This window comes from Octopus sinensis, linkage group LG5, assembly GCF_006345805.1.
Source record: "Octopus sinensis linkage group LG5, ASM634580v1, whole genome shotgun sequence".
NCBI classification, from domain to species: Eukaryota; Metazoa; Mollusca; class Cephalopoda; order Octopoda; family Octopodidae; genus Octopus; species Octopus sinensis.
In genome coordinates this window covers 125,084,251-125,110,623 of record NC_043001.1, presented here as the reverse complement: position 1 = coordinate 125,110,623, position 26,373 = coordinate 125,084,251, and the positions used below count along the sequence as shown (strand labels likewise).

Sequence of the window (26,373 nt, the reverse complement as noted above, 5' to 3'; positions counted from 1 at the left end):
AAGGTTGTTTATGGAAGACCATCAGTCGCCCGTGCATACCAGCCTCCCCTCTCCATGCCACTGATTTTGTCCAAGGGAAAGGCAAAGGCTGATTCAGCTTGGCACGACTTATTTCTACAACTGAGTGAACTGGCGCAACATGAAATAAAGTGTCTTGCTCAAGAGCATGACACACAGCCTGGTCCAGGAATTGAACTTCACCGTGAAGGTGCATAGTTCAGTGGTTAGTGTCGGGCTCTCTTTCACAGGATAGTGAGTTTGATTCCCAGACTGGGCTATGTTGTGTTCTTCAGCAAGATACTTTTTCTCATTGCTCCAGTTTACTCAGCTATAGAAATGAGTTGCAACGTCTCTCAAGCCAAGCTGTATCAGCCTTCACCTTTCCCTTGGATAACGTCAGTGGCATGAAGAGGGGAGTTGGTATGCATGGGTGACTGCCGGTCTCCCATAAACAACCTTGCCTGGACTTATGCTTTTGAAGGGAACTGTCTAGGTGCAATCCCATGGTCATTGATGACTAAAAGAGGCCTTTACTTTTTATATATATGTATATACTAGCTTAAAAGCTGCACTCGGGCATTCTGGACCCACTTGTCTGTGGTCATGCTGGCGCACCGCCTTTAGTCGAACAAATCAACTCCAGAACTTCTTTGTTAGCCTAGTACTTATTCTATTGGTCTCTTTTGCCGAACTGCTAAGTTACAGGGATGTAAACACACCAGCATCGGTTGTCAAGCGATGTTGGGGGAACAAACATAGACACAAATGTATACATACACACATATATACATACACACACACACACATATATATATATATATCACTCTTCAGTCTAACCATGTTGCACTCTTTGAAATGTCTCTCTGAAATAACCGACTTATGGAAACTACAAAGCCGTGGCCAGCAGGAAGGGACATGGCAAGCATTCTGACTGTGTCCATGTACCAAAATTTATCCAACAACTGATGAACAAGGCCTTAGGCTCAATTCAGATGGCTATAAGAAGCTACTGGAGATTGTGGTTAAACACTGGCTGGAGTGAGTTGCTTCTGGAACGCTATATGTGTGAGAGCAGGATTCAGTTCTTTGTCAGGAATGGTTGTTGGAAAAGTTCTGTGACTTTACCAGCCCCAGATTTTGGCCTCGTAATTCCTCTGATTATAATCCCATGGATTACTATGCTTGGGGCATGGTTGAAAAAAGGCACAAACTGCTCTGCTTGCAACACCACGGTTGAGCATGTGGCCAAGGTCAATGTGTTCAAAGATCTTCCCAGGGACAGAGTGAGGAAAGCATGCACTAGGTTCCAGAGCTGCCTTGGGGCTGTGGTGGAAGCTGAGGGAGGCTACTTTGAGTAAACTTATTTTTCAGCCATAATCGAGTTGATATTTGTTTATTTTTTAAATACTTTTATTTTTGGATGGGATATTGCTTTCTTTATGCAAACTGTCAAATTTGGCCCAAACACCTTGTATATTTTATTCTGCATGTATTGACTTAATAATGGTTCAAAAAATAACATTGGCATGAATCTCTTTGGTCTAAGAACACTGGTGAAGGTCATGGGCATTGCTCCTTCTTCCAGACCCAGCAAATTGAAAAGAGATCTTGGTGATATTTCTGGTATTTCATTTATTTTCAAATTTTTTATATTGCAATTGGTAAACTGTAGTATTGTAATCTAGGATTACAGTCGGTCAATTATTTCTGGTAGTAAATAGCGTTAGGAATGAAGGTAAGGGAGATTGTTTCATATTGTGTACTAGGAGTCTCCTTAAGTTACAGGATTTTAATGATGACCTTCTAGCTTCGTTCAAGCAGGACTGGGTAGAATTACTCTATTGATAATAAGCTTGTTAGTCATATACTTCCTGACTTTCATTACAAAACAAAAATTTCAACTAACTCCCTTTCATGGGTAGAGAAACAAAAAAGGCAAAATTTTAAAAAATTCAGGACATTTTGCTGTGATCTAAGTCAGCAATCCGGTTTTTCTTTTTATTGGTTTACACATAGTCTTTTCCAAACTGTTGTTCAGATTGATCCCTTTCACAGAGCATGAGTGTGGAAGGTATGTCCATTGTCTTTTACTAAGTTCAAAATGAGTCAGCTAATTATATAATTTTCTTGGTTTGAAATCTGTTGTGCATTTAGCAGTTGTTTCAAAATTTATCTGATTTATTAAATTGATTGAAACACCATTTCAAACGTGGCCGTTTGCCAGTACCGCCAGACTGGCCCTCATGCCGGTGGTACGTAAAAGCACCCACTACACTCTCGGAGTGGTTGGCGTTATGAAGGGCATCCAGCTGTAGAAACTCTGCCAGATCAGATTGGAGCCTGGTGCAGCCATCTGGTTCGCCAGTCCTCAGTCAAATCGTCCAACCCATGCTAGCATGGAAAGCGGACGTTAAATGATGATGATGATGATTATGTAAAGGTTATATAGATGTTACTCCTTCATTAGTTAGCTTCAGTGGTGTGACCAGGGTACTTGCCTTTAAGGTTTTTAAGTTGATCATATCAGTTTCTGCTTAGTGATCAACGAAATAGACTTTTTGACACATTCTATTTTTAAACCAATAAACATTAAATACACTTGCACACACACAAGCACACACACACACACACCACACACACACATATACGAACTCCCAAATTAATGATAAATCCAATACTACAGTAGAAGACAATTACTCAAGGTTCTGCTGCACAGTAAGATCAAGACTGGAACTATATGGCTGCAAAGAGAACTTGGCAATATGGCTCTGTTTGTGCCTATTTTATATTTTTCCCCTCTTTCAAATCAGGGCTTATATTCTCTTGATAGCCGATGATATGATAGCTTGATGTTTTTTCCTGCCATCAATCACCTTAATCTTGAACTAAGTTCTTCAGATTTATTTTAAATGCTTGAAGCCAGTGTTTGTAACATTGTTAGTGCAGACTCTTCAGTTGCTCAATGTTGTATGCTTGTTGGTGCCATCCCTGTTTCTTGTCCTTGATCATATTTACAGTCATAGTAGAAGACACTTGCCCAAGGTGCCACTCAGTAGGACTGAACCCGGAACTGTGTGGATGGTAAGCAATCTACTTACCACACAGCCACTCCTGCGCCTGTTTCTTTGTCCCTGCTAACTTCTACTCATACTTTGAGGTTCCACCTGGACATCTCATTGCCACTCTCTTCACAGCTATTACTAATTCATTTCTGTCTCTTCTAAATGTGTGTAGCTATGTCGCTCCCTTATCACAAGAACCAACTCTTGCCCCACTCATGTCTTTTCATTCCTTAACACTTATCTGCTAACATCATCATCATCATTGTTCGACTGTGGTCGATACAATGGAATTTACCATGCTACGCCAGACCCTCCATCATGGCATTACGGAGGTCCTGTTGCTGGATGCCTGTATCCCTGGAGATTACATCAGGGTAGGAGAGTGTGCGCCCTCTGGTATTGCGAGTAGATGGCTTCCAGAGGAGAAGAGTAGAAATTGCCTCTTTTTCAGCCCTACAACAATGTCCAGCAAACTGGATTCTCCTACCCTCCACAAGAGATGACACAGGTGGTAGTTTCCCATATATTTGCATTTTGGTTGGATGACGCGTCCACGAGAGATTTTGAGCTCTCATAAGGAGGCGAGTGTAGGTTCCATCCAACCGCCTCTCAAGCTTCTTTGATAACGTCCAGGTTTCTGAGCCATATAGTAGAATTGGTTCGACTGGCTTTGAAGATTTCAAGTTTGAAGTCTCTACTTAGATTTGATGACCAGATTTACAGTGGGATGGCCATGGATCCAGCACATTTGATGTATATAATTTTTAGAACTGGTACACAATATCTTGGCACCTTGTAAGAAACAGTTATCTAAAAGAGTTGGTGCATAAGAGCAATCAGCTCCAAAGAGCAGAGCAGAGGCCTTTGCGGTAACAGTAGAAAAGTCCATGAAGAGATATATCTATGAGCCAGATGTTTGAGTGTATTAGTGAGTAGTATTAACATATTTACTTCACCAGTTAGTGGCCTATGCTAAGTCCATTATGTGAAAATATTCTCAGGTTCCTCAAGAAAAGGTGTTTTATATTACTCTTTCTTTTACTCTTTTACATGTTTCAGTCATTTGACTGCGGCCATGCTGGAGCACCGCCTTTAGTCGAGCAACTCGACCCCGGGACTTATTCTTTGTAAGCCCAGTACTTATTCTATCGGTCTCTTTTGCCGAACCGCTAAGTGACGGGGACGTAAACACACCAGCATCGGTTGTCAAGCAATGCTAGGGGGACAAACACAGACACACATACACATGCATATATATACATATATACGACAGGCTTCTTTCAGTTTCCGTCTACCAAATCCACTCACAAGGCATTGGTCGGCCCGGGGCTATAGCAGAAGACACTTGCCCAAGATGCCATGCAGTGGGACTGAACCCGGAACCATGTGGTTGGTTAGCAAGCCAGTGACGTCACAACTCATTTCTACAGCTGAGTGAATTGGAGTAATGTGAAATGAAGTGCCTTGCTCAAGAGCACAACACACAGCCTAGTCCAGGAATCAGACCCACAACCACGATTGGAAGCCCAATGCTCTAACCACTGAGCCATGACATTTTCAAAGTGGTTTTTGTTTTAATTTGTTTAAAAATAGTGGTGGTATAGATTCTGTTGTGGAGGCGCAATGGCCCATTGGTTAGGGCAGCGGACTCGCGGTCATAGGATCGCGGTTTCGATTCCCAGACCGGGCGTTGTGAGTGTTTATTGAGCGAAAACACCTAAAAGCTCCACGAGCCTCCGGCAGGGGATGGTGGTGATCCCTGCTGTACTCTTTCACCACAACTTTCTCTCACTCTTACTTCCTGTTTCTGTTGTACATGTTATTCAAAGGGCCGGCCTTGTCACTCTCTGTGTCACGCTGAATATCCCCGAGAACTACGTTAAGGGTGCACGTGTCTGTGGAGTGCTCAGCCACTTACACGTTAATTTCACGAGCAGGCTGTTTCGTTGATTCGGATCAACCGGAACCCTCATCGTTGTAACCGACGGAGTGCTTCCAAGGTATAGATTCTGTAATTTTTTTGTGTAAAATGAGATGAGGTTTTTCTTATTACAATAATTTAACTGTAGGTTTACATACTGACCAAACCAAGAAATGTCTAAAATCGCCATTAACAAGAAATAATTTATCTCTTCTTTTTTTTTTTTTTTTTATACAGATGTCAATGCTTATTGTGATACACTAGCATTGCGTAGCTGTCTGAGGTCAATTAGCCCCCACAATATTGACGTCTCCAATTATTATATGCAGCATTTAGATAAGAAACAGATAAATGCTTTTTGTCAGTAAGTATTACACATTTGTTGTCTTCTCTCTCTTCCTTCTCTCTCTCTTCCCCCTCTCTCTCTTCCCTCTCCTCTCCCTCTCTCTCTCTCTTCCCTCTCTCTCTCTCTTCCCTCTCTCTCTCTTCCCTCTCTCTCTCCCCTCTCTTCCCTCTCTCTCTCTCTTCCCTCTCTCTCTCTCTCTCTCTTCCCTCTCTCTCTCTCTCTTCCCTCTCTCTCTTCCCTCTCTCTCTCTCTTCCCTCTCTCTCTCTTCCCTCTCTCTCTCTCTTCCCTCTCTCTCTCTCTTCCCTCTCCTCTCTCTCTTCCTCCCTCTCTCTCCTCCTCTCTCTCTCTTCCCTCTCTCTCCTCTCCTCTCTCTCTCTCTCTTCCCTCTCTCTCTCTCTCTTCCCTCTCTCTCTCTCTTCTCTCTCTCTCTCTCTCTTTCCTCTCTCTCTTCCCTCTCTCTCTCTTTCCTCTCTCCCCCCTCCCCCCCCACCATCTGTCTTTGTCTCCCCTCTCTTCCTTCTCTCTCCACCATATCCTGAGGGTGATCCAAATCTTGTGAAAGAAATTTGTTTTAGGTAGAAATTGTGTAGCCTTATTAGATCAATTGTGCTGATAGTTTTACCCATTCTTGTCTTAATTACTGAAACAAATTAACAACGGCAATGTTGCTGAAAAGATTATCGTATGTAGCTATAAATACATATTTCTTGACTCAGTGCTTCCCTAACAGCAGAAAGCTTGTTATGTCAGCTAATTTGTTTGTATACTAAACTGTTATCTAATATGGATTATTTACTAGCATAAAGAATTTTTTGCTCACAGCATTCAGTACATCATCCCTTGACTTATGCAGTAGCTACTGCTATCTTTTATCTGTTGTTTAAATCATTGGACTGTGGCCCTAGTCTTGAAGGGCTTTTCATCTAGCAAATTGAACCCAGCACTTTTTCCAAAGCTTGGTACTTCTGTCAGTCTCTTTTGCTGAACCACTAAGTTATGGGGACATTAATTAAAACCAGTTATGAAGCATGCTCTCATACACACACACTCTCATACATACAAACCTACATACACGCATATACTCTTTTACTCTTTTACTCTTTTATTTGTTTGTCATTTGACTGCGGCCATGCTGGAGCACCGCCTTTAGTCGAGCAAATCGACCCTGGGACTTATTCTTTGTAAGCCCAGTACTTATTCTATCGGTCTCTTTTGCCAAACCGCTAAGTGACGAGGAAGTAAACACATCAGCATCGGTTGTCAAGCAATGCTAGGGGGACAAACACAGACACACACACATACATACATACATATATATATATATATATATATATATATATATATATATGTAGGTCCCGGGTTGAGTCGGGGTTAACCACAGTAAATAAGGTACTCAATACATAGCAGAGTAAATTAATTTATTTTATAGAAGGAGCTTCTACAGGACTAGAACTGTTGCATTCAAAAGAAATCATCAGGAAGCTACCTGTAGCTTCCTGATGATTTCTTTTGAATGAAACAGTTCTAGTCCTGTAGAAGCTCCTTCTATAAAATAAAAATATATATATATATATATATATATATATATATATATATATATATAATATATATATATATATATATATATATATATATATATAATATATATATATAATATATATATAATATATATACACGACAGGCTTCTTTCAGTTTCCATCTACCAAATCCACTCACAAGGCATTAGTCGGCCCGGGGCTATAGCAGAAGACACTTGCCCATGGTGCCAGGCAGTGGGACTGAACCCGGAACCATTTGGTTGGTTAGCAAGCTACTTACCACACAGCCACTCCTGTGCCTATGAGATTTCAATTTCCGTCTACCAAATCCACTCACAAGGCTTTGGTCAGCCCAGAGCTGTAGTAGAAGAAGAAACTTTCCCTAGGCAGTTTCCATGTGTTTGTTAAGCAAGCTTCTTGTCATTCCAGTGCCCATGTTGCATTTTGTTGTGAATAGGAGCATCGTAAATTATAGATTACCCAGGTTCATTCCCACTGCGTATCACTTTTGGGCATGTGCCCTCTACTTCTGAAACTCCGGACTAACAGAATGGATTCGGTAAACAATAACTGAAAGAAGTAAAAATAAACGTGACTTAACCCTATTGTTTCTGTATGTTATTGATTTGGAAAGCAAATTATAAACAGATTATATCACAATGAAGCCAGGACAGAGTTAAAGTTAAGCGGTTTTCAGTTAATTTTTGCGGAACGACATTTTACTTTTTGTCATTGACCCATTATTTCACATGATACAGAGAACTGGCTTGTTTGCACTGATTTCTCCTATATATATATCATAGCAAGTTTCTCCACTATGAGCTTTGTTTATATTTATTAAATGAGCTTAAAATTCGGCAATTTCATCCTGCACACTTTTGATATCTATTTGTTTATCTCTGGTTCTGCTCCTCTCTATTTGTCTTTCTGCCTCTCTCTCTCTCTCTCTCTCTCTTTCTCTCTCTCTCTCACAATCTCTCTCTCAACTTCCCTCCTCTTCTCTCTCTCTCTCAACTTCCCTCCTCTTCTCTCTCTCTCTCAACTTCTCCCTTGCTCTTTCTCTCTTCTCCCTTGCTCTTTCTCTCTTCTTCCTTGCTCTTTCTCTCTTCTTCCTTGCTCTTTCTCTCTTCTTCCTTGCTCTTTCTCTCTTCTTCCTTGCTCTTTCTCTCTTCTTCCTTGCTCTCTCTCTCTTCCTTGCTCTCTCTCTCTTCTTCCTTGCTCTTTCTCTCTTCTTCCTTGCTCTCTCTCTCTTCTTCCTTGCTCTCTCTCTCTTCTTCCTTGCTCTCTCTCTCTTCTTCCTTGCTCTCTCTCTCTTCTTCCTTGCTCTCTCTCTCTTCTTCCTTGCTCTCTCTCTCCTTCCTTGCTCTCTCTCAACTTCTTCCTTGCTCTCTCTCAACTTCTTCCTTGCTCTCTCTCTCTCGTTTCTTTGTAGTTGTAAAATGTTCTTTACAGCCATGTTCTTTAGCACACATCTTCCCCCAACTGCTGCTCCTACCTACTGAGAGGCAGTGTAAACATTGGATCAAATTACTTAACTAATTTACATCATATTACTACTACTCACATCACTGAATCTCCTAAGTTGATTAGGATCAGACATTCCAACCTTGACCACATCGTTAGTTTTTTTTTTTTTTCTTCTAGTAATGTTCATCAAGAACTTCAAACTTTGAGCACTCTATCCTAAATGGCTGGACATAGCTTCTGTTGAACTTATCGTCCCTGGACTTATATCTCTCTAAAGATACCTAGCTGAAGCAATAAATTTGACTCGTAGTCCTAGGGATGAAACATATTTGGACCCGTCCATGAAGGATGATTGCAAATCATGGGAGACCTTACTATTTGTGCTATTTCTAGCAGATGAAACTTCTAAAAGGATATAGTTGTTTACCCCATAGGTCTACTCCGAATGACTTGATTTATGGTCATACACATTCCCTGCTGTGATCATTCCCTTTTTTTTTCTTTTCACACATTACCCAATCCATCCCTGTATTTAGGGCATGAAAGGTGAGGAATGAGTTGGTTGCTATTCCCATCAACATAATATCCATCATTGGTTCATGCCTTATTGTGGTGGTTGTTGTTTAACCCATGTAATCCATGACTGAGCAGACCTATAATCAGCCATGACCGCTATCTTTTATATATGTTTATATTATATAAATAACTATAGCAGCGTGGAAGGTGTTTGTAAGCCATTTAAGAAACAAAAGCCGTTCGATTCACTTCAACATTTAAATATAATTTGTCAAAGTATTTTCGTCGCTTTCAGACCGCAACCTGTTCACTGACAAAAATCTGTAGTGAACAGGTCGCGGTCTTAAAGCGATGAAAATATTTTGACAAATTAAACTTAAATGTTGAAGTGAATCGAACGGCTTTTGTGTGTTTCTTAAATGGCTTACAAACACCTTCCATGCTGCAATAGTTTTCGTTCCAGCACACGATCTCTGATCAAATCACTTGCTATGCAAGTACATCTCCGTAATATATAAATAACAAATATTGCATATAGGATCTTATTTACTAATGAGATCATTTCAAAGACAGCATAGATGTAATTTAAAGATTTAGCTGTTATTTCTAGCAGGTCTTGTGGAGCAACCACATAGCAGCCATTTTTGTTGCATTCATTTGAAGCTGTTTAATGATGTTAACTCTGTGTGCTTAGCTACTACTAGCATTAGCCTTAACATTTGTGCTAAATTATAAGCAGTAAATAATATTTTCCCCACCTCACTGCATTTCATTCTTGAGCTTTCAGAAGCTTCAAAGTTCTGTCTGACATTTCTCTTACGTCACCATCTGTTCGCCCGTCCTCCCATGCTTTTTGTATTGTGGAGCCTTTGATGTTGTTTATATCCTTTTAATCGTAGTTGCAAGTTAGTTTGATTGTACAAGTCAATGTATGATTAAAGACATTTCTAGCTGTTTGTCCTCTCCCTGCTACTTTCCTTTCATGCATGGTTGAATGGTTAACTTAACATTGCAATCAAGTGGTTTCAGGTTCAGTCCCATTGTACACCATCTTGGACAATTGTTTTCTACTATAGCCTGAAACTGTAAAATAACACTTTGTGAGTAAAATTCATCATCATCATCATCGTTTAATGTCCGTTTTCCGCGCTAGCACGGGCTGGACGCTTCAACCGGGGTCTGGGAAGCCAGGAGCTGCACCAGGCTCCAGTCTGATCTGGCAGTGTTTCTACAGCTGGATGCCCTTCCTAACGCCAACCACTCCGCGAGTGTAGTGAGTGCTTTTTACATGCCACCGGCACAGGTGCCGGGGGAGTCTGGCATCGGTCGGTGCTTTTAACGTGCCACCGGCACGGAAGCCAGTCAAGGCGGTGCTGGCATCAGCCACGTTCGGATGGTGCTTTTTGTGTGTCACCGGCACAGAAGCCAGTCAAGGCGGCGCTGGCATCGGCCACGTTCGGATGGTCCTTTTTGTGTGTCACCGGCAAAGAAGCCAGTCAAGGCGGCGCTAGCATCGGCCACGTTCGGATGGTGCTTTTTATGTGCCACCGGCACAGAAGCCAGTCGAGACGGCGCTGCCATCGGCCACATCATAGGTGTGGAAAATTTGCATGTTCTTGTATTTGTCTTTACGTTTGCAATAAATCGATAAAAAAATAAATTTAACGAAAAGGAGACTGAGTATTAAGGACAAAATGATTGCCTGAAACCCTTTAAAGGCGATGTTCTAGTATGGTTACAATTCAGTGAAACGGGTAAAAAAATTAGTATTTTCAAAATTGTAGTTATGTTTGATTTGAAACAGATTTAGCTGCTATTTCTAGCAGTCCAATATCTTTACTATTCAAGCACATAACTTCTACTTGAAGTCATCATTTTTCATTTATTTTTCATCTTGGTATGGGCTGGACGTTTGACAAGATCCCACAAATCAAGATATCTTTGGTTCAATATGCTTTCTATGGATGGATCATCATCATCATCGTTTAACGTCCGTTTTCTGCGCTAGCAGGGGTTGGATGGTTCGACCAGGGGCTGCACCAGGCTCCAGTCTGATCTGGCAGTGTTTCTACAGCTGAATGCCCTTCCTAACGCCAACCACTCCGCGAGTATAGTGGGTGCTTTTTGCGTGCCAGGGGAGTCTGGCATCGGCCACGATCGGTTGGTGCTTTTAACGTGCCACCAGCACAGAAGCCAGTCAAGGTGGAGCTGGCATCGGCCATGTTCGGATGGTGCTTTTTATGTGCCACCAGCACAGAAGCCAGTCGAGGCGGCGCTGGCTGCCCTTCTTAATTACTTGACAGTGTACTGGGTGCTTTTTATCATGGCACTAGGACTGAAAAGCATGTCTTACTGTCAGCAAAACTAAAAAGTCCTTGTAACCCTGTGTTGTCTTTACTTGATTTACCAACTACTTAAAAGCGTGTACTTTTTATCTTTCTAGTATTGATGTCACCTTATGACTTGAGAAGCAAAATTCACTACTGGAAGAAGGAATAGAGGAGAGAGAGGGGGTGATAACTTTAGGTATGATGGGCAGAGTGGATTTATTGTGAGAGAGTAAATGAGAAGGTACCAGAGCATATTCTCAAAGTAACATGGCCAAGGTAAAGTGTGCTGACTGAATACTCTGGAAGAGTGAGTGAAAATTACAAGAGTGTTATTCATCCCCTCCCTATTCAGGTATCATGATTTGTAGGAAAAAAAAAAGTTACCTTCTAAAGTCCTGTTGACTCATGAAGGCTGTACAAATTTCTCACCTGGATGGGATGCTGGTCTGTCGCAGAATTATTTTTTCCAGCTGAGTGGACAGGAGCAACGTGAAATGGAGTGTTTTGCACAAGAACACAATGTGTCACCCAGTCCAGGAATCGAAACCACAATCTTATGATCACGAGTCCTCACCGCTAAGCCACACGCCTCCACTCCTGATTTGGAAGGACAAAGGGAGACACAGTAGTAGGATGTAAGTGTTGGGAGTAGGTCAGTTCAGAATGCAATAGGTAAAATGGATAGAAGAGATGGGAGGGAAGCTTGAGGGTGTAGAATAAGCAATAGGCAGTGTCATGGGGGTACTTTAAGGCGGCGAGCTGGCAGAAACGTTAGCACGCCGGGCGAAATGCGTAGCCGCATTTTGTCTGCCGTTACGTTCTGAGTTTAAATTCCGCCGAGGTCGACTTTGCCTTTCATCCTTTCGGGGTCGATAAATTAAGTACCAGGTATGCACTGGGGTCGATGTAATGACTTAATCCGTGTGTCTGTCCTTGTTTGTCCTCTCTGTGTTTAGCCCCTTGTGGGTAGTAAAAAAAAAAATAGGTACTTTATAGGCATTTCAACTAGTTTGTGCAGTAGGTTCTGTCTTCTGCAGCACTCTCATCAACCAACATAGTCCTAGGTCATCTGTTTGGAGATTATTTTTTACCACCTCATCTTGAGTCTTCCTTCATCTCCCTCTTCCACAGATACTATTCACTTTGAGCTCCTGTTATCCTCCATTTACATCACATGCAATTTCCTCTCTTGCACACTACAGATGATTCCTCTTATACTTGGTTTTTCTTTCAGTTCATTTATACTTCATCATTCATGTTCACTGACATCGAACATCTCATCTCATCTCATTTCTTGCTAGCTTTTCCAGTCAAGGAATTCATGGCCCATGTCTTGTTACCATGCAGTAGCGTACTTTGCCCATGCTATCAGCAAAATATTAGTTGTGGTTATCACATCATTAGGAAGTGGTGCTTTTTAATTTCTTTCTTGGCTCTTTGGAAAATGCTTCTGAAATATCTTCCACATTTCACTGGAAACTGAATTTATTCTCATTTGGAGACCTTCAACAATAAGAGCAACGAAAGCAAACTTGTAAGGGAGTTTTTTTATGGTGGCCTCATATTTTGTATACCTTTTTAAATCTATTTCTCTCTTTCTGCTCCACTCTCGCTCAGCATGTTGTCTGAAGATGTTTTAAGATGGGGGAAATTATCATCCTCTTTTACATCCATTTTGCCTTTGCTGACACAAATAAGAAACTTCTTGTGGCAGATATAATCTGTGGTTAAGTGATCTTCCTACTGTCAACTCTAACTATAGTATCATGCTAGTTCTCCTTCCCCCCCCTCTTTCTCTACTAAAATAAGAATCAAATTTCTCTAACAACATTTTATCAGCTTAAAAACAAAACAAAAAAAACTATAAAAAAAATTGAATAAATGTAGTTTTTTTTGTTTAAAGTCTGTTTTTGCATACTAACATGGCTTAGACAGGAGGAAATTAAGGTAGGATTTTTATGACCGGATGCTTTTGTTGTTACCAAACCTTACCTGTTTGTCAAGTAAAGGATTTTTTTTAGTTCTAGCAAAATTCAAAAGTACAATCTGTGCTGGTGGCATGTAAAAAGCATCCATTACACTCACGGAGTGGTTGGCATTAGGAAGGGCATCCAGCTGTAGAAACACTGCCAGATCAGATTGGAGCCTGGTGCAGCCTCCTCGCTTCGCAGATCCCAGTCAAACCGTCCAACCCATGCTAGCATGGAAAACAGATGTTAAACGATGATGATGAAGTGCTGGCAGACAATTTTTCGACAGAAACTATCAACCTAACATAATTGCTTGAGCTCAACCACAAACAATGATGTCACCATCTGTAACCAAAGCTCAGGTATATTGAGCAGAAGACACTTGCCCAATATGCTTCACAGTGAAACTGAACCCAAAACCATATGGTTGAAAAGCGAAGTTCTTAAACACTTAGCTATGCCTGGTTGCATTTTCTGAAAATAAGGTGGAATGGTCATGGTTAGAATGGTTTTATCAAAGGTTTTCCTATTCTGGATTGATAATCTCTACAACAATGCTATTGAAATGGAAATGATTTCCAGTAACCCCTTGACTATCAAAGTGAAAGTGAAACTCCACACAAAGTAGAAACAGTACTCTTTACTCTTTTTACTCTTTTACTTGTTTCAGTCATTTGACTGCGGCCATGCTGGAGCACCGCCTTTAGTCGAGCAAATTGACCCCGGGACTTATTCTTTGTAAGCCCAGTACTTATTCTATCGGTCTCTTTTGCCGAACCGCAAAGTGACGGGGACGTAAACACACCAGCATCGGTTGTCAAGCAATGCTAGGGGGACAAACACAGACACACAAACATATTCACACACACACACTTATATATATATATATATATATATATATATATATATATATACGACTGGCTTCTTTCAGTTTCCGTCTACCAAATCCACTCACAAGGCATTGGTCGGCCCGGGGCTATAGCAGAAGACACTTGCCCAAGATGCCACGCAGTGGGACTGAACCCGGAACCATTTGGTTGGTTAGCAAGCTACTTACCACACAGCCACTCCTGTATATATATTTTTTATTTGTATAATTTGTATATATTATAAATGCAAAACAACCAGTTGAAATAAGAGAAACATTAAAACAATTCTTTATATCTTTTAACAGGGGTGTTCCAGAGTTCAAGGAATGTACCAAACCTTTGTATACTTCCTGTTATTTTGATAAAGTTGACTTGTATGGGGTCTTTGATTACATGTGTGGCCCAGGACGTGGAGGTAATTAATTGCTGTTTTGCTTTCAACAATTGTTTGACAAAATATTTTTGCTGATGTGTTTTAGATTCATTTCTTTTTGCTGCTTGATCAGAGAAGGTAGGACAGCATTAGTAGCCTGTGTGTAGGGTCTCTGAGACTAGTCAAAGTAACTTAAGATTAACTTATTTTCAGATGGTAAACTGGTCTGAATGTTTGTAATTGATTGGAGTCTCCTGAAGGCACTGAAGGAGATTGTTAAACCTGGCTATTTAGTCTGGATGCTTACAACAGATGATGACAGTTATGTGAGTGCCTAGATGGATACCTCATGGGGCATTTGGCACTCAGTGTTGAAAATCATGTTGAGGTTCAGTGTAAAAGTAAAAACAAAAACAAAAACAGAGCAGTGTATTCGTGGAACCGTAACAATGTTGGACCAGATACCTTGTGGTATTTGTTTTGGCTCTTTGTGTTCTGAGTTCAAATCCCATCATGCCCTGCTTGGTTGTTAAACTTAATCTTTCACCTGATTTAGCACCACCAACCTGGTATGTGGGTGCCTTTAGCTGGGACCATTCAGTTGCATGTATTTGCGCCAGGTTTTCATATATATGAACCTACTTCTAAAAAAGGAAAAAAAGGCCTCTGTTAAAACCACCCAAACACTAGACTGTCATTTTAAAACTGGCAATCTGGTCTGAATGCTTTCAACAGAATAAACTCCACTAAAGTCTCCTTAGGAGTCAGGTGGTGGTGTTGAACTTGGGATTAAGTCTGCACATAACCAGTTCAACCCTTCCATGTACCCAGGTTCATTTGCAAAACTTGGGTTTATGACCAGAAACAATGGTGGAAGGCACTTGCTCACAGAACTGCACATTATAATTAAATCTGGTGCAAGGACACACGTTTGTTGGTTTCTGTGATGATTATTTGGTTATTTGAACTACTGAATTAGCTGCTTATTAAAATAGCTCCTCTTGGGAATTGCATGCAGTTTAGTCTTTGAAGAAGCCAACAAGTGACTGGTGGGCAACTCAAATGATGTGCAAGAAAAATCAGGAAATGATTAAGTGCAGATTCGCAAGAAGGAAATGGGCCCCAGATTGGCTGCGAATGTAAAAACCACCAGCAGTACCTGGCCACTTTAAGATCTGAACATTGAGTACCTGGATACAGAGTATGAGAAGGCTGAGGGTAGTCATGGTTTAGAATGGGGTGCTCTGATCAAATTCAAATGGTGGTTCTTCATCCTCACCCATGTGTGAATAGATTGCCTTCATTGTGTTCACTTGTCTTTTACATCCATTTTTCATTCTGGTATAGGTTGGACGAAGCTCTGTTTTGGTGCAGTGTTTTATAGCTAGATGCCTTAAGTTTTTTTTTTTTTATTTTGTTGCTCTTTGAAAACTCAGAGTATCAGTATATATTATTACCTGCATGGAATGATAAACATGGCATCACTCTCTTTGCTCAAATATAACATGCAAATATAGGTCTTAATGTGCATACAACACCCTATTCTCATGATAGACTGCTATATGTTTTCCAGCAAATCAATAATTCCATTTACAAGGCATTGACCTTTCTGAGGCCAGTAGACATTTGTCCAAGATGTTACATATCATAAACAATGTTGTTAGAAAACATACTTCATATCTATACAGTGTGTGTGTGTGTGTGTTCATTTACTTCTGCAACTTAAAATATGCTTCAACACATGAATTCACACAAAGAATCTTGCAAATCAAATACAAAAACGAAATCTTAATACAGGGTTGTCCATAAATTACCATTACAATTTGAAGAATTCAGAAAAATATGAAAAGTAAGGATAGCTTAGAGTTTATTGGAAAAACATATACAAGGCGCTGCTGAAAAGTTTCTGGCTTTTGGTAAAAGAGAAAAAATTCAGGATTAGTTATGATTTTATTCAACATGTTCCCCTCTCAGATTCACACATTTGCAGTGGTCCTTCAATTATTCTAAGCCCTGTAAAAAGTCAGAAGGTCAGGCCTCCAACCAGGTCTTTCATGGTATCCTTCAAACTAGGAACTTTTCATTACCCCCTCATATATATATATAGGAGAAGTTCCAGGTGTGGAAGGAGGGTCTAGAATCGAGGGGCCTTAGAGTCAACCTAGCTAAAACCAAAGTACTAATAAGTAGGAAGGTAGACAATCCACAAATGTCTTCAGGAAGATGGCCCTGCTCGATCTGTAGAAAAGGTGTAGGTAGAAACTCTATAAGATGTACCCAGTGTAAGCTATGGACACATAAGAGGTGCAGCAATGTCAAAGGAAGGCTAACTGGGAAGATAGTTTTTGTATGTGGCAGATGCTCGGGAGCATTAACCTCTGAAAATCTGCAGAAAATAACTTCCGTCACTTTCCAGGGGAAAAAACTAGAAGTAGTTGATAGCTTCCGTTATCTTGGTGACCAAGTCAGTAGTGGGGGTGGGTGTGCTGAAAGTGTAACGGCTAGAGTAAAAATAGCCTGGGCAAAGTTTAGGGAGCTCTTACCTCTGCTGGTGACTAAAGGCCTCTCGCTCAGAGTAAAAGGCAGACTGTATGATGCATGTGTACGTACAGCCATGCTACATGGCAGTGAAACATGGGCCGTGACTGCTGAGGACATGCGTAAGCTTGCGAGAAATGAAGCCAGTATGCTCCGATGGATGTGTAATGTCAGTGTGCATGCTCGACAGAGCGTTAGTACCCTGAGAGAAATGTTGGCCCTAAGGAGCATCAGTTGTGGTGTGCAAGAGAGACGATTGCGCTGGTATAGTCATGTGGCGAGAATGGATGAAGATAGGTGTGTGAAAAAGTGCCAATCCCTAGCAGTGGAGGGAACCCATGGAAGAGGTAGACCCAGGAAAACTTGGGACGAGGTGGTGAAGCACGACCTTCGAACTTTAGGTCTCACTGAGGAAATGATCTGCGACCGAGACCTTTGGAAATATGCTGTGCGTGAAAAGACCAGGTAGGACAAGTGAGTCTAGCCCACTTATGCATGCCTTTCCTCCCTTGGACACACAAAGACCTGTTGAGGCAAGCGAAGTCGATATCGAACCTCATCCGACGACAGGCACCTATGCCAACCCCCCCTTTGCTTGCGAAGACCTGTTGGGGCAAGTGAAATCGAAATCAGAATCAAAATTGAACCAATCCTATGACTGGCACCCGGCAGATGCCAGGACCCCTGGACTGGAGATACGTAAAAAGCACTATCCGAATCGTGGCCTCGACTGGCTTCCGTGTCGGTGGTACGTAAAAAGCACCATCCGAAGCCAGTGCCGCCTCGACTGGCTTCCGTGCAGGTGGCATGTAAAATGCACCAATCCGACCGTGGCCGATGCCAGCCTCGCCTGGCTCCAGTACAGGTGGCACGTAAAAAGCACCCACTACACTCACGGAGTGGTTGGCATTAGGAAGAGCATCCAGCTGTAGAAACATTGCCAGATAAGACCGGAGCCTGGTGCAGCCTCCTGGCTTCCCAGATCCCTGGTCGAACCGTCCAACCCATGCTAGCATGGAGAACGGACGTTAAACGATGATGATATGAGGGATGACCACAACGTGGACAGCCCTTATGCTGGAAGTAGATCTGCTATGGTCTTATCACTAAGAAAATTCAGCAAACGTCAATGTAATTGAGCAAGACAAATGAGAAATAACAAAAATATAGATTAATCATGGACATGTTTCGCTATCAATATTTACGTAATTTTACTTATGCAATTTGTCTGTAGCTCCTCAGCATGATCGTCATTGCAAATATAATTTGCAGAACATAGGCGCAGGAGTGGCTGTCTGGTAAGTAGCTTGCTTACCAACCACATGGTTCCGGGTTCAGTCCCACTGCGTGGCACCTTGGGCAAGTGTCTTCTACTATCGCCTCGGGCCGACCAAAACCTTGTGAGTGGATTTGGTTGACGGAAACTGAAAGAAGCCTGTCGTGTGTATATATATATATATATATATATATATGTATGTATGTGTGTGTGTGTGTGTCTGTGTTTGTCCCCCTAGCATTGCTTGACAACCGATGCTGGTGTATTTACATCGCCGTCACTTAGCGGTTCGGGAAAAGGGACCGATAGAATAAGTACTGGGCTTACAAAGAATAAGTCCCGGGGTTGATTTGCTCGACTAAAGGCGGTGCTCCAGCATGACTGAAACAAGTAAAAGAGAAAGAACTATACACGAAATGTCCACATGAGATTGGACATGTATACATTTCAACTAATTACACTTAGGGTTATTTCTCAAAAGTCTTTGTTTTGGCACGCTAAAATCTCGTAAATAATTCTCTGTAGTGAGTTATGCCAGTTAGAGAACATATAAATTTAAAATGAGGGTGAAAAATTGAACATTAATTTGATTAATATCAATTTCACCCTCATTTTAAATTTTATATAGGAGTGGCTGTGTAGTAAGTAGCTTGTTTACCAACCACATAGTTCCGGGTTCAGTCCCACTGCGTGGCACCTTGGGCAAGTGTCTTCTACTGTAGCCTCGGGCCGACCAAAGCCTTGTGAGTGAATTTGGTAGACGGAAACTGAAAGAAGCCCGTCGTATATATATATATATATATATATATATATATATATATGTGTGTGTGTGTGTCTGTCCCCTTAGCATTGCTTGGCAACTGATGCTGGTGTGTTTATGTCCCCGTCACTTGGCGGTTCGGCAAAGGAGACTGATAGAATAAGTACTGCGCTTACAAAAAGAATAAGTCCCGGGGTTGAGTTGGTCAATTAAAGGCGGTGCTCCAGCATGGCCGCAGTCAAATGACTGAAACAAGTAAAAGAGAAAGATATATATATATATATATATATATATATATATATATGAAAACTTTAATATTTAACATGCAAAGGAATTGATTGAAAGATCTCAACTACAATAGATAAAATAAATTATGGAAGTCGTAAAGATAGTTTACGGATACCTTGCTGCATGCCTCATTTTTATATAAATTTGTTTATATAGCCCTGTATGTTTACTATTTGTGATATGTATGTATAGATGGGCCTTGTTGGCAAAATATATGAAAGAATTAATCGATTGGCAAAATATATGAAAGATTTAATCTATTGGCAAAACTCATTAAAGCACTGGACAAAATGCCTTGTGGTATTTAGCTATTACCCTCTACTTCTGAGTTCAACCTCCTCCAAGATTAATTTTGCACTTCATCCTTCCAGGGTCAATAATAAAGTACCAGTCATGTGCTGGGGTTGATTTGACTGTTCCCTCCTCTGTTTGATGCCATGTGCCTATATTGAAAATTATAAGGGCAATTGATTGGCAGAGATGCTGGTGTCAGAATACTTGATGCAGTGTTCAAAAAATCTCTCTGCAGTGAATTTTTTTTTTCTCCGAGATGTCTTTCAAAAACATGTGTTAAAGAGTTAACTTATGTATTGAAAATAGACAACACCTCTTATAAAGTTTTTTTAAGTCTTGTAGTTTTATACCATCTTATAAATATTTATTTTGCAATAAAATACTTACTGTGGAGAAACTTTTTGAACACCCTATACTTGTAGCAGCCCATTACATTCTTTCTGAGTTCAGGTTTTACTAACATCAACTTTGCTTTTCATCCTTATAAGGATGAGATGGGGAGTAGGGCTAATAAAATATCAGTCAAGTATTGGGATTAATGTAATCAACTGTTCTCTCTCTCTCTCTCACACCCTGAATTTATGGCTTTGTATCTCTGTTAGAAACCTTTGTTATTGGGTGTGGTGGTGGGGAAATAACAGAAATTGTTGGGTATTGGATTTAACCCTTTAGTATTTAAACCGGCCATATCCGGCCAAAATAGTTAATCTGTTTTATGTTCAAACTGACCAGATCCAGGCTCTCACACCTACCCTACAATGTTATTCTACATTAAGTAATTACACCATCAAGATCTTGAAGATATGAGATAATGCACGATTAATTCAAATCAATGGGAATCAATAAGCATTATGTTTGATAGAATAATCTGAACACTAAAGGGTTAATGTATTTCTGTTGTTTAGTTCTTTGCCACTATGATTTAACCTTTCGTTACCTTGTTTCAGTTGAAATATTCTGTTTTTCTTTAAATTAAAAGAAAATGAAGACTATATTAAAATAACTTGTCATTATTAAGCTGATGTTTCAAAATATAAATTAACAGCAAATTTTGATGTAGGGTTTGTACCATAGAACCAAGAATGGTCTTGGTGCAGGCTGGTATGAAAATGGTTAGGCAGGATTTGGCTTTATCATCTCTCCAGGGTCAATAGATTAAAATACATGAGTATTTCAACTACAGTCTTCATCCATATTCCAGTGTAAGAAATCATTTTGTTTTATAATTTTTATCTTCAGAGTTCTTGGAATATTCACAATGTTTCAATGATACCAACTATCTCAAAAAGACAAAGACATGCACCGAGAGAATGAAAGTTCAGCACTTACATGTACATAGTATTGAAGAAGTTTGTGCGTAAGTATAATTTGATTATAGGCTAGTTTTAATTGAACTTTTATTGTTGTGTGCGCCAGCGGTGGGGGGGGGGTCTTATTATTATTATTATTATTTTTTTTTTTTTTGTCAAAGTGGCTGTCACGATCAGGTAATAAGCTACTAAGGAGGTATGATATAGAGATCTATATTTAAGGCGGCGAGCTGGCAGAAACGTTAGCACGCCAGGCGAAATGCGTAGTCGTATTTCGTCTGCCGTTACGTTTTGAGTTCAAATTCCGCCGAGGTCGACTTTGCCTTTCATCCTTTCGGGGTCAATTAAATAAGTACCAGTTACGCACCGGTGTCGACATAATCGACTTAATCACTTTGTGTTTAGCTCCCTGTGGGCAATAAAGAAATGTATATTTCTTTAATTTAAAAGAAATAAAGAAGCAGTGGCTTCTTTTCATGTCTACGAAAACTTGTCTGGTTATGGAGGAAATATTACCTTGCTTGCAAACTAGCAATGGTTTGTGACAGGACGGTCATCCAGCTAAGAAACCTCGCCTCAACATCCTAACAGGGGTCACTCAGAATTCTGGGTGATTCATGTAAGCATGGATAAGTAATCGTTAAAACAATGATGATGATACATATATGACAAGCTTTTTTCAGTTTTCATCTACCAAATTCACTCAAAGCTTAAAAGTTGGTTTGGGGCTGTGGTAGAAGACACATTGTGCTAAATAAACTGTTTTTTGTTTGTTTGATTTTTTTATAACTTTTTGTTTCATATTAGTATATATTTGTTTTGCTGAGAAAGAAAGAAATAAGCATAGATTGTACTGTCAAGGCACATAGTTCCTTATTTCTATGTACCCCTTCTCTAAATAAGGTGCAATGCAATGGTTTATGGTAATAAGGATCAGTTTTGTAGTTTATTACCTTAAGCTCAGTTATTCTTTTTCATTTTTCTCTGATTAAATAGTTTGATTGGTTAATTTGCATTATTCTTTATATTTAATTTCAGTTTGGAAAAAGAAGTGAGGAAATGTGCATTAGACACTGCAGGCGAATGTAGTCCCGGTTCCAGACATTTTATGTCTGTTGTCTTGGACAAAAGTCTGAAAAAGGTTTTGGATAGCAAATGCTCTGGATTAAGCCACGGTAAGGACTTATTATCATCAAAGCGATAAGCTGGCAGAATTGTTAGCACTCTGGATGAAATGCTTAGCGGTATTTTGCACATTGCAATATTTTGAGTTCAAATTCCGCCAAAGTCAACTTTGCCTTTCATCCTTTCTGGGTCAGTAAATTAAGTACCAGTGAAACACTGGGGTTGGTGTAATCGACTAGTCCCCTGCCCCTAAATTTCAGGCCTTGTCCCTTTAGTAGAAAGGATTATTATCATCATCATCAAGATGACGAGTTGGCAGAATAATTAGCATGTTGGGAAAAATGTTAAGTGGTTTTTCGTCTGTTTTCATGTTCTGAGTTCAAATGCTGCAGGAGTCAACTTTGCCTTTCATCCTTTTGGGGTTGAGAAATTAAGTACCAGTTACACACTGAGGTCAATTTATCTACTGGTCCCCCTTCTCCCAAAATTGGCAAACTGGCAGAATTCTTATCATGCTGGACAAAATGCTTAATGGTATTTTGTCGTCTTCACATTCTGAGTTCAAGTTCTACCAAGGTCGACTTTGCTTTCATTCCTACAGGGTAGATAGAATAAACATCAGTTGAGCCCTGGGGTTGATGCAGTCGACTTATCCCATCCCCAAATTTTCTGGTCTTCGGCAGCAGGCTGGCAGAATCATTAGCACGCCAGAAAATATGTTTAGTGGTATTTCGTCTGTCTTCACGTTCTGAGTTCAAACTCTGTTGAGGTCAACTTTGCCTTTCATCCTTTCGGGGTCAATAAAATAATTACCAGTTGTGTACTGGGTCAACATAATCAACTTAACCCCTTCTCCGAAATATCAGGCCTTGTGCCTATAGTAGAAAGGATTATTATTTAGGCAGTGAGTTGGCAGAATGGTTAGCATGCCGGGCAAAATGCTTAGTAGCATTTTGTCTGTCTTTACATTCTGAGTTCAAATTCTGCCAAGGTCATTGACTACCTGTTCCTCCTAATTTCTGGTCTTGTGCATTTATTAAAAACAATTATTGTTACTATTATTGCTAGGATAGTAGCTTGAAGGGGTGTATTTGTTCAATTCACTTCTAGTACATATTTTAGTACTTTTTGTGTTGGTAGCTATACCACTAGGCTAATGGTGAAAAAAAAGTAAATTAAAAGCAATAAATAAAACCATCTTTATCAATCAGTGAGAGACAAATCCAAAGAAACATGACAGGTTTCTACGGTTTGTTTACTAAATTTACCCACAAGGCATTGGTTATAGGGGGCCTTAATAGAAAACAATCTCTGCCTGTGCATACAAGATCCCTGTCTTAATGTTGATCTTCCAGAATTTGTGCAAGCTTGGGCAAGATACCTTTAATATGATTAGTAGTTTCCTAGGCTTGCAAGTTCCCTTCTCTATGCCTCTGGAGCTTATCCAAAGGGAAGGCTGCTACTCAGGGGTTAGCATATGTTGTTGCAAGCAATGTTGTCAGAATGTGAAAGCCTATTGTCTGAGGGATTCCTGTGTGTGAACAGCCATGCTGCACAGCAGTGAAACATGGGCTGTGACCGCTGAGGGCATGCATAGGCTTGAAAGAAATTAACCTAGTATGCTTCACTGGGTGTGCATGTATGACAGTGTAAGCATCTTGAAAGAAAAGCTGGGCATAAGAGGCATCACATGTACAAGAGAGATGACTGCGCTGGTATGGTCATGTGATGTATATGGAGGTGGACAGCTGAAAAAAAAAATGCCAATCTTTGTGGAGGTAACCTGTGGAACAGTAGGCCCACGTAGACATGGGGCAAGGTGATGAAGCATGATCTTTGAACGTTGGGCCTCATAGAGGCAATGACAAGGGATTGAGACCTTCGGTGATATGCATGCTTCAGAAGACTCGTCAAGCCAAGTGAAATTGTACTCCTGGCTGATGCCAGTGACACGTTAAAAGCACTCTGAATGTTGGGCCTCATGGAGGTGATAAGTAACTGAGACCTTTAGTGATATGCCAAGCTTGAGAAGACGTGTCAAGCTAAGTGAAATCGTTGTTGTAGCTGGTGCCAGTGTCATGTAACTAGCACCCATGCTAATGGCACGTCAAAAGCACCCATTGTTAGTTAATTTTTTGGCTCAAAAAGCAAAAAGCAAGGTCATGTAGGGGGACATGGAGTTATGTACAGGGTGGTGTTCATGTAAAGAGTTCAGGCCACTTGTGGTCAAGGGAGACTTTGAACCGAGCGGTCGTCGGCATCCTCACCATCTCGTCCGGCAGCTTATTCCATGGATCCGCAAAGCCCCTCTCCCTCAGTGGTTGGTGTTAGGAAGGGACATCCAACAGTAGAAACTGTGCCAAATCAGATTGGAACCTAGTGCAGCTTATCAGTATCGGTCAAACCATCTAAACCATGCCAGTATGGAAGGTAGATGCTAAATGATGATGGTTTGTATATAACTGAATTAAAATAGAAATATACATAATTTCTGTGTAATTTTGATATAAATATTGTAAAAAATTTTTGTAATCACTTATTTTTAAACAATTAAAGGCAGTAGAGAGTGAGTGTTGAAAGAAAATGAAAGTAAAGGAGTATGCAAGAGAAAGATGAAAATTGTTAAATGAAATAACAGGGGAAGGGATTCAAATTGAGTTACAGAGATAAAGACTGGAGAAAGTTGTTGGAAAGGGGTGAGAAATTTTAAGGATATAGAAATAGAAGTAAACAAAGAAGAGAGAGTTAGGAAGCAGTAGAAGGAAAAGGATACAAATATAAGATGTTAAAAAGCATATCACAATAAGTGTGTGTTTCGTGATTGGCATGTAATGGAAATCTGCAATAGGATCCTTGAAAACTATATTTTAATAAAAATATATTAAAAATTGAAATTTATAAGAATTTTCTAGGCAGTGAAGACTTTAATAATTACTTTCTTTTAATAAATGTTAATAATCACAGCTAATTAATAAGCAGCTGTCTTTATTATATGAAAGATATGTACTATTAATAATTAATAATCTCTTTAATATTTTCTATTTTCACAGAGGCCTGGATGGGAATATATGTTGCTATTGCTGTAACTATTGGAGTGGCAATTGCTGGCATTGTTATTGGTGTAAAGCACTACAAGCAGAAGAACAATGTAGCTCATAGTCGTTTTTATTGAGTAATGTCTGAATAAGTCAGTCTTGACTTGAATTTATATTGAAGTATGAACTAGATTTGTACGTGTGTGAGTGTGTTTACCTATATATATATAGTATACAGTCTGCCACAAGTTGCTATATAATAGCATATGGTTACAAGAATGAAAGTTTTATGCAAATGCTGTAATTGATTTTTAAACAAAAACAGTAACATTTAATAAGATCATAACGAATTTTAGTGTGTGTGTGAGAGAGAGAGGAAAAGATTGACATTCTGACAAAGGCAGCTAAGCTGAAATTTTGAAGTCACTGTCAACTTTTCCTTTGTATGAATAAAATAATCTGATACTTTAACTGGAAAGTATTGAGTGATCAGTCAATGTTTTGCTGGGTTTTTTTAATAGATATCTATACATTAAAACATACATATGCACACATGCATGTGATTACATTGCAATGGTGTTTAGCAAATATTTGAGGCATGGCATATGTAAAAGATGTTTGAAGGTGTTGTTCATAATGTTGGATGTCCAGCCAAACATTCCTCTCTCTTCTGACTGAACACTGAATGTCCAGATAGTAGTTCCTCATTAATCTTTCCAAACAGTTTCTTACTTGCTAAACATTATTAGTTTTCCTTGTTGGTAGAATTACTTCTGAACTTCTATTGTTGAATGTTGAAGTAAACTAAATACTTTCTCAGAAAGTCACATCTTACATTGCTGTCATCTAACTGACTGGTTTCAAACAAGAAAACTTGTGCATATAAACTTCATTTTGTAGTAATTTTCAAATAAATTTAATTGGCTCTTGCAATTTGACTCACTAATTATTATTTTATAATGTTATTGCATAGCAACTTACGACTCACTTTGCATATCTGTGTGTATGTATGTATGTATGTATATACATAAACAAACATGGCTTCTAAAATTTTTTTCTTCAGTTTCAAATAGTTTACTTTATATACTCAGGCAATTTTTTAATACATCAGTAGTTTATTATTCATATATATATAAAATTGTTTTTTCATTTTGAATTATATGTTATATTATTTAGATTAAAATAAAAAAAAGTATTAAAATAAAGAGTTCATTTTCTTTTCTCTTTTTTTTTTATTCTTTGGCATTTGTAAAACTTATGTTGATATCTGAATTAAAAAATCATTAAACTAAACAGAAAACTACTTGATTTCCTGCATGTTTGCAATTATTTTTATTAAAATAATAATAATAAT

At 39.6% G+C, this 26,373-nt stretch overlaps 1 protein-coding gene across 1 annotated transcript in view; it reads left to right on the top strand.

Moving 5' to 3' along the window:
* LOC115211861 overlaps positions 1–25,955 on the top strand; it is a 51,537-nt gene extending 25,582 nt beyond the window's left edge. The window contains exons 2-6 of the mRNA XM_029780588.2: positions 5,221–5,347; positions 14,326–14,435; positions 20,789–20,906; positions 21,898–22,034; positions 25,035–25,955. Of these exons, the coding sequence (XP_029636448.1) occupies positions 5,221–5,347; positions 14,326–14,435; positions 20,789–20,906; positions 21,898–22,034; positions 25,035–25,156 (614 nt within the window). The 3' untranslated portion in view covers positions 25,157–25,955. The remainder of the gene's footprint in view (positions 1–5,220; positions 5,348–14,325; positions 14,436–20,788; positions 20,907–21,897; positions 22,035–25,034) is intronic.
* Positions 25,956–26,373: the final 418 nt, after the last annotated feature.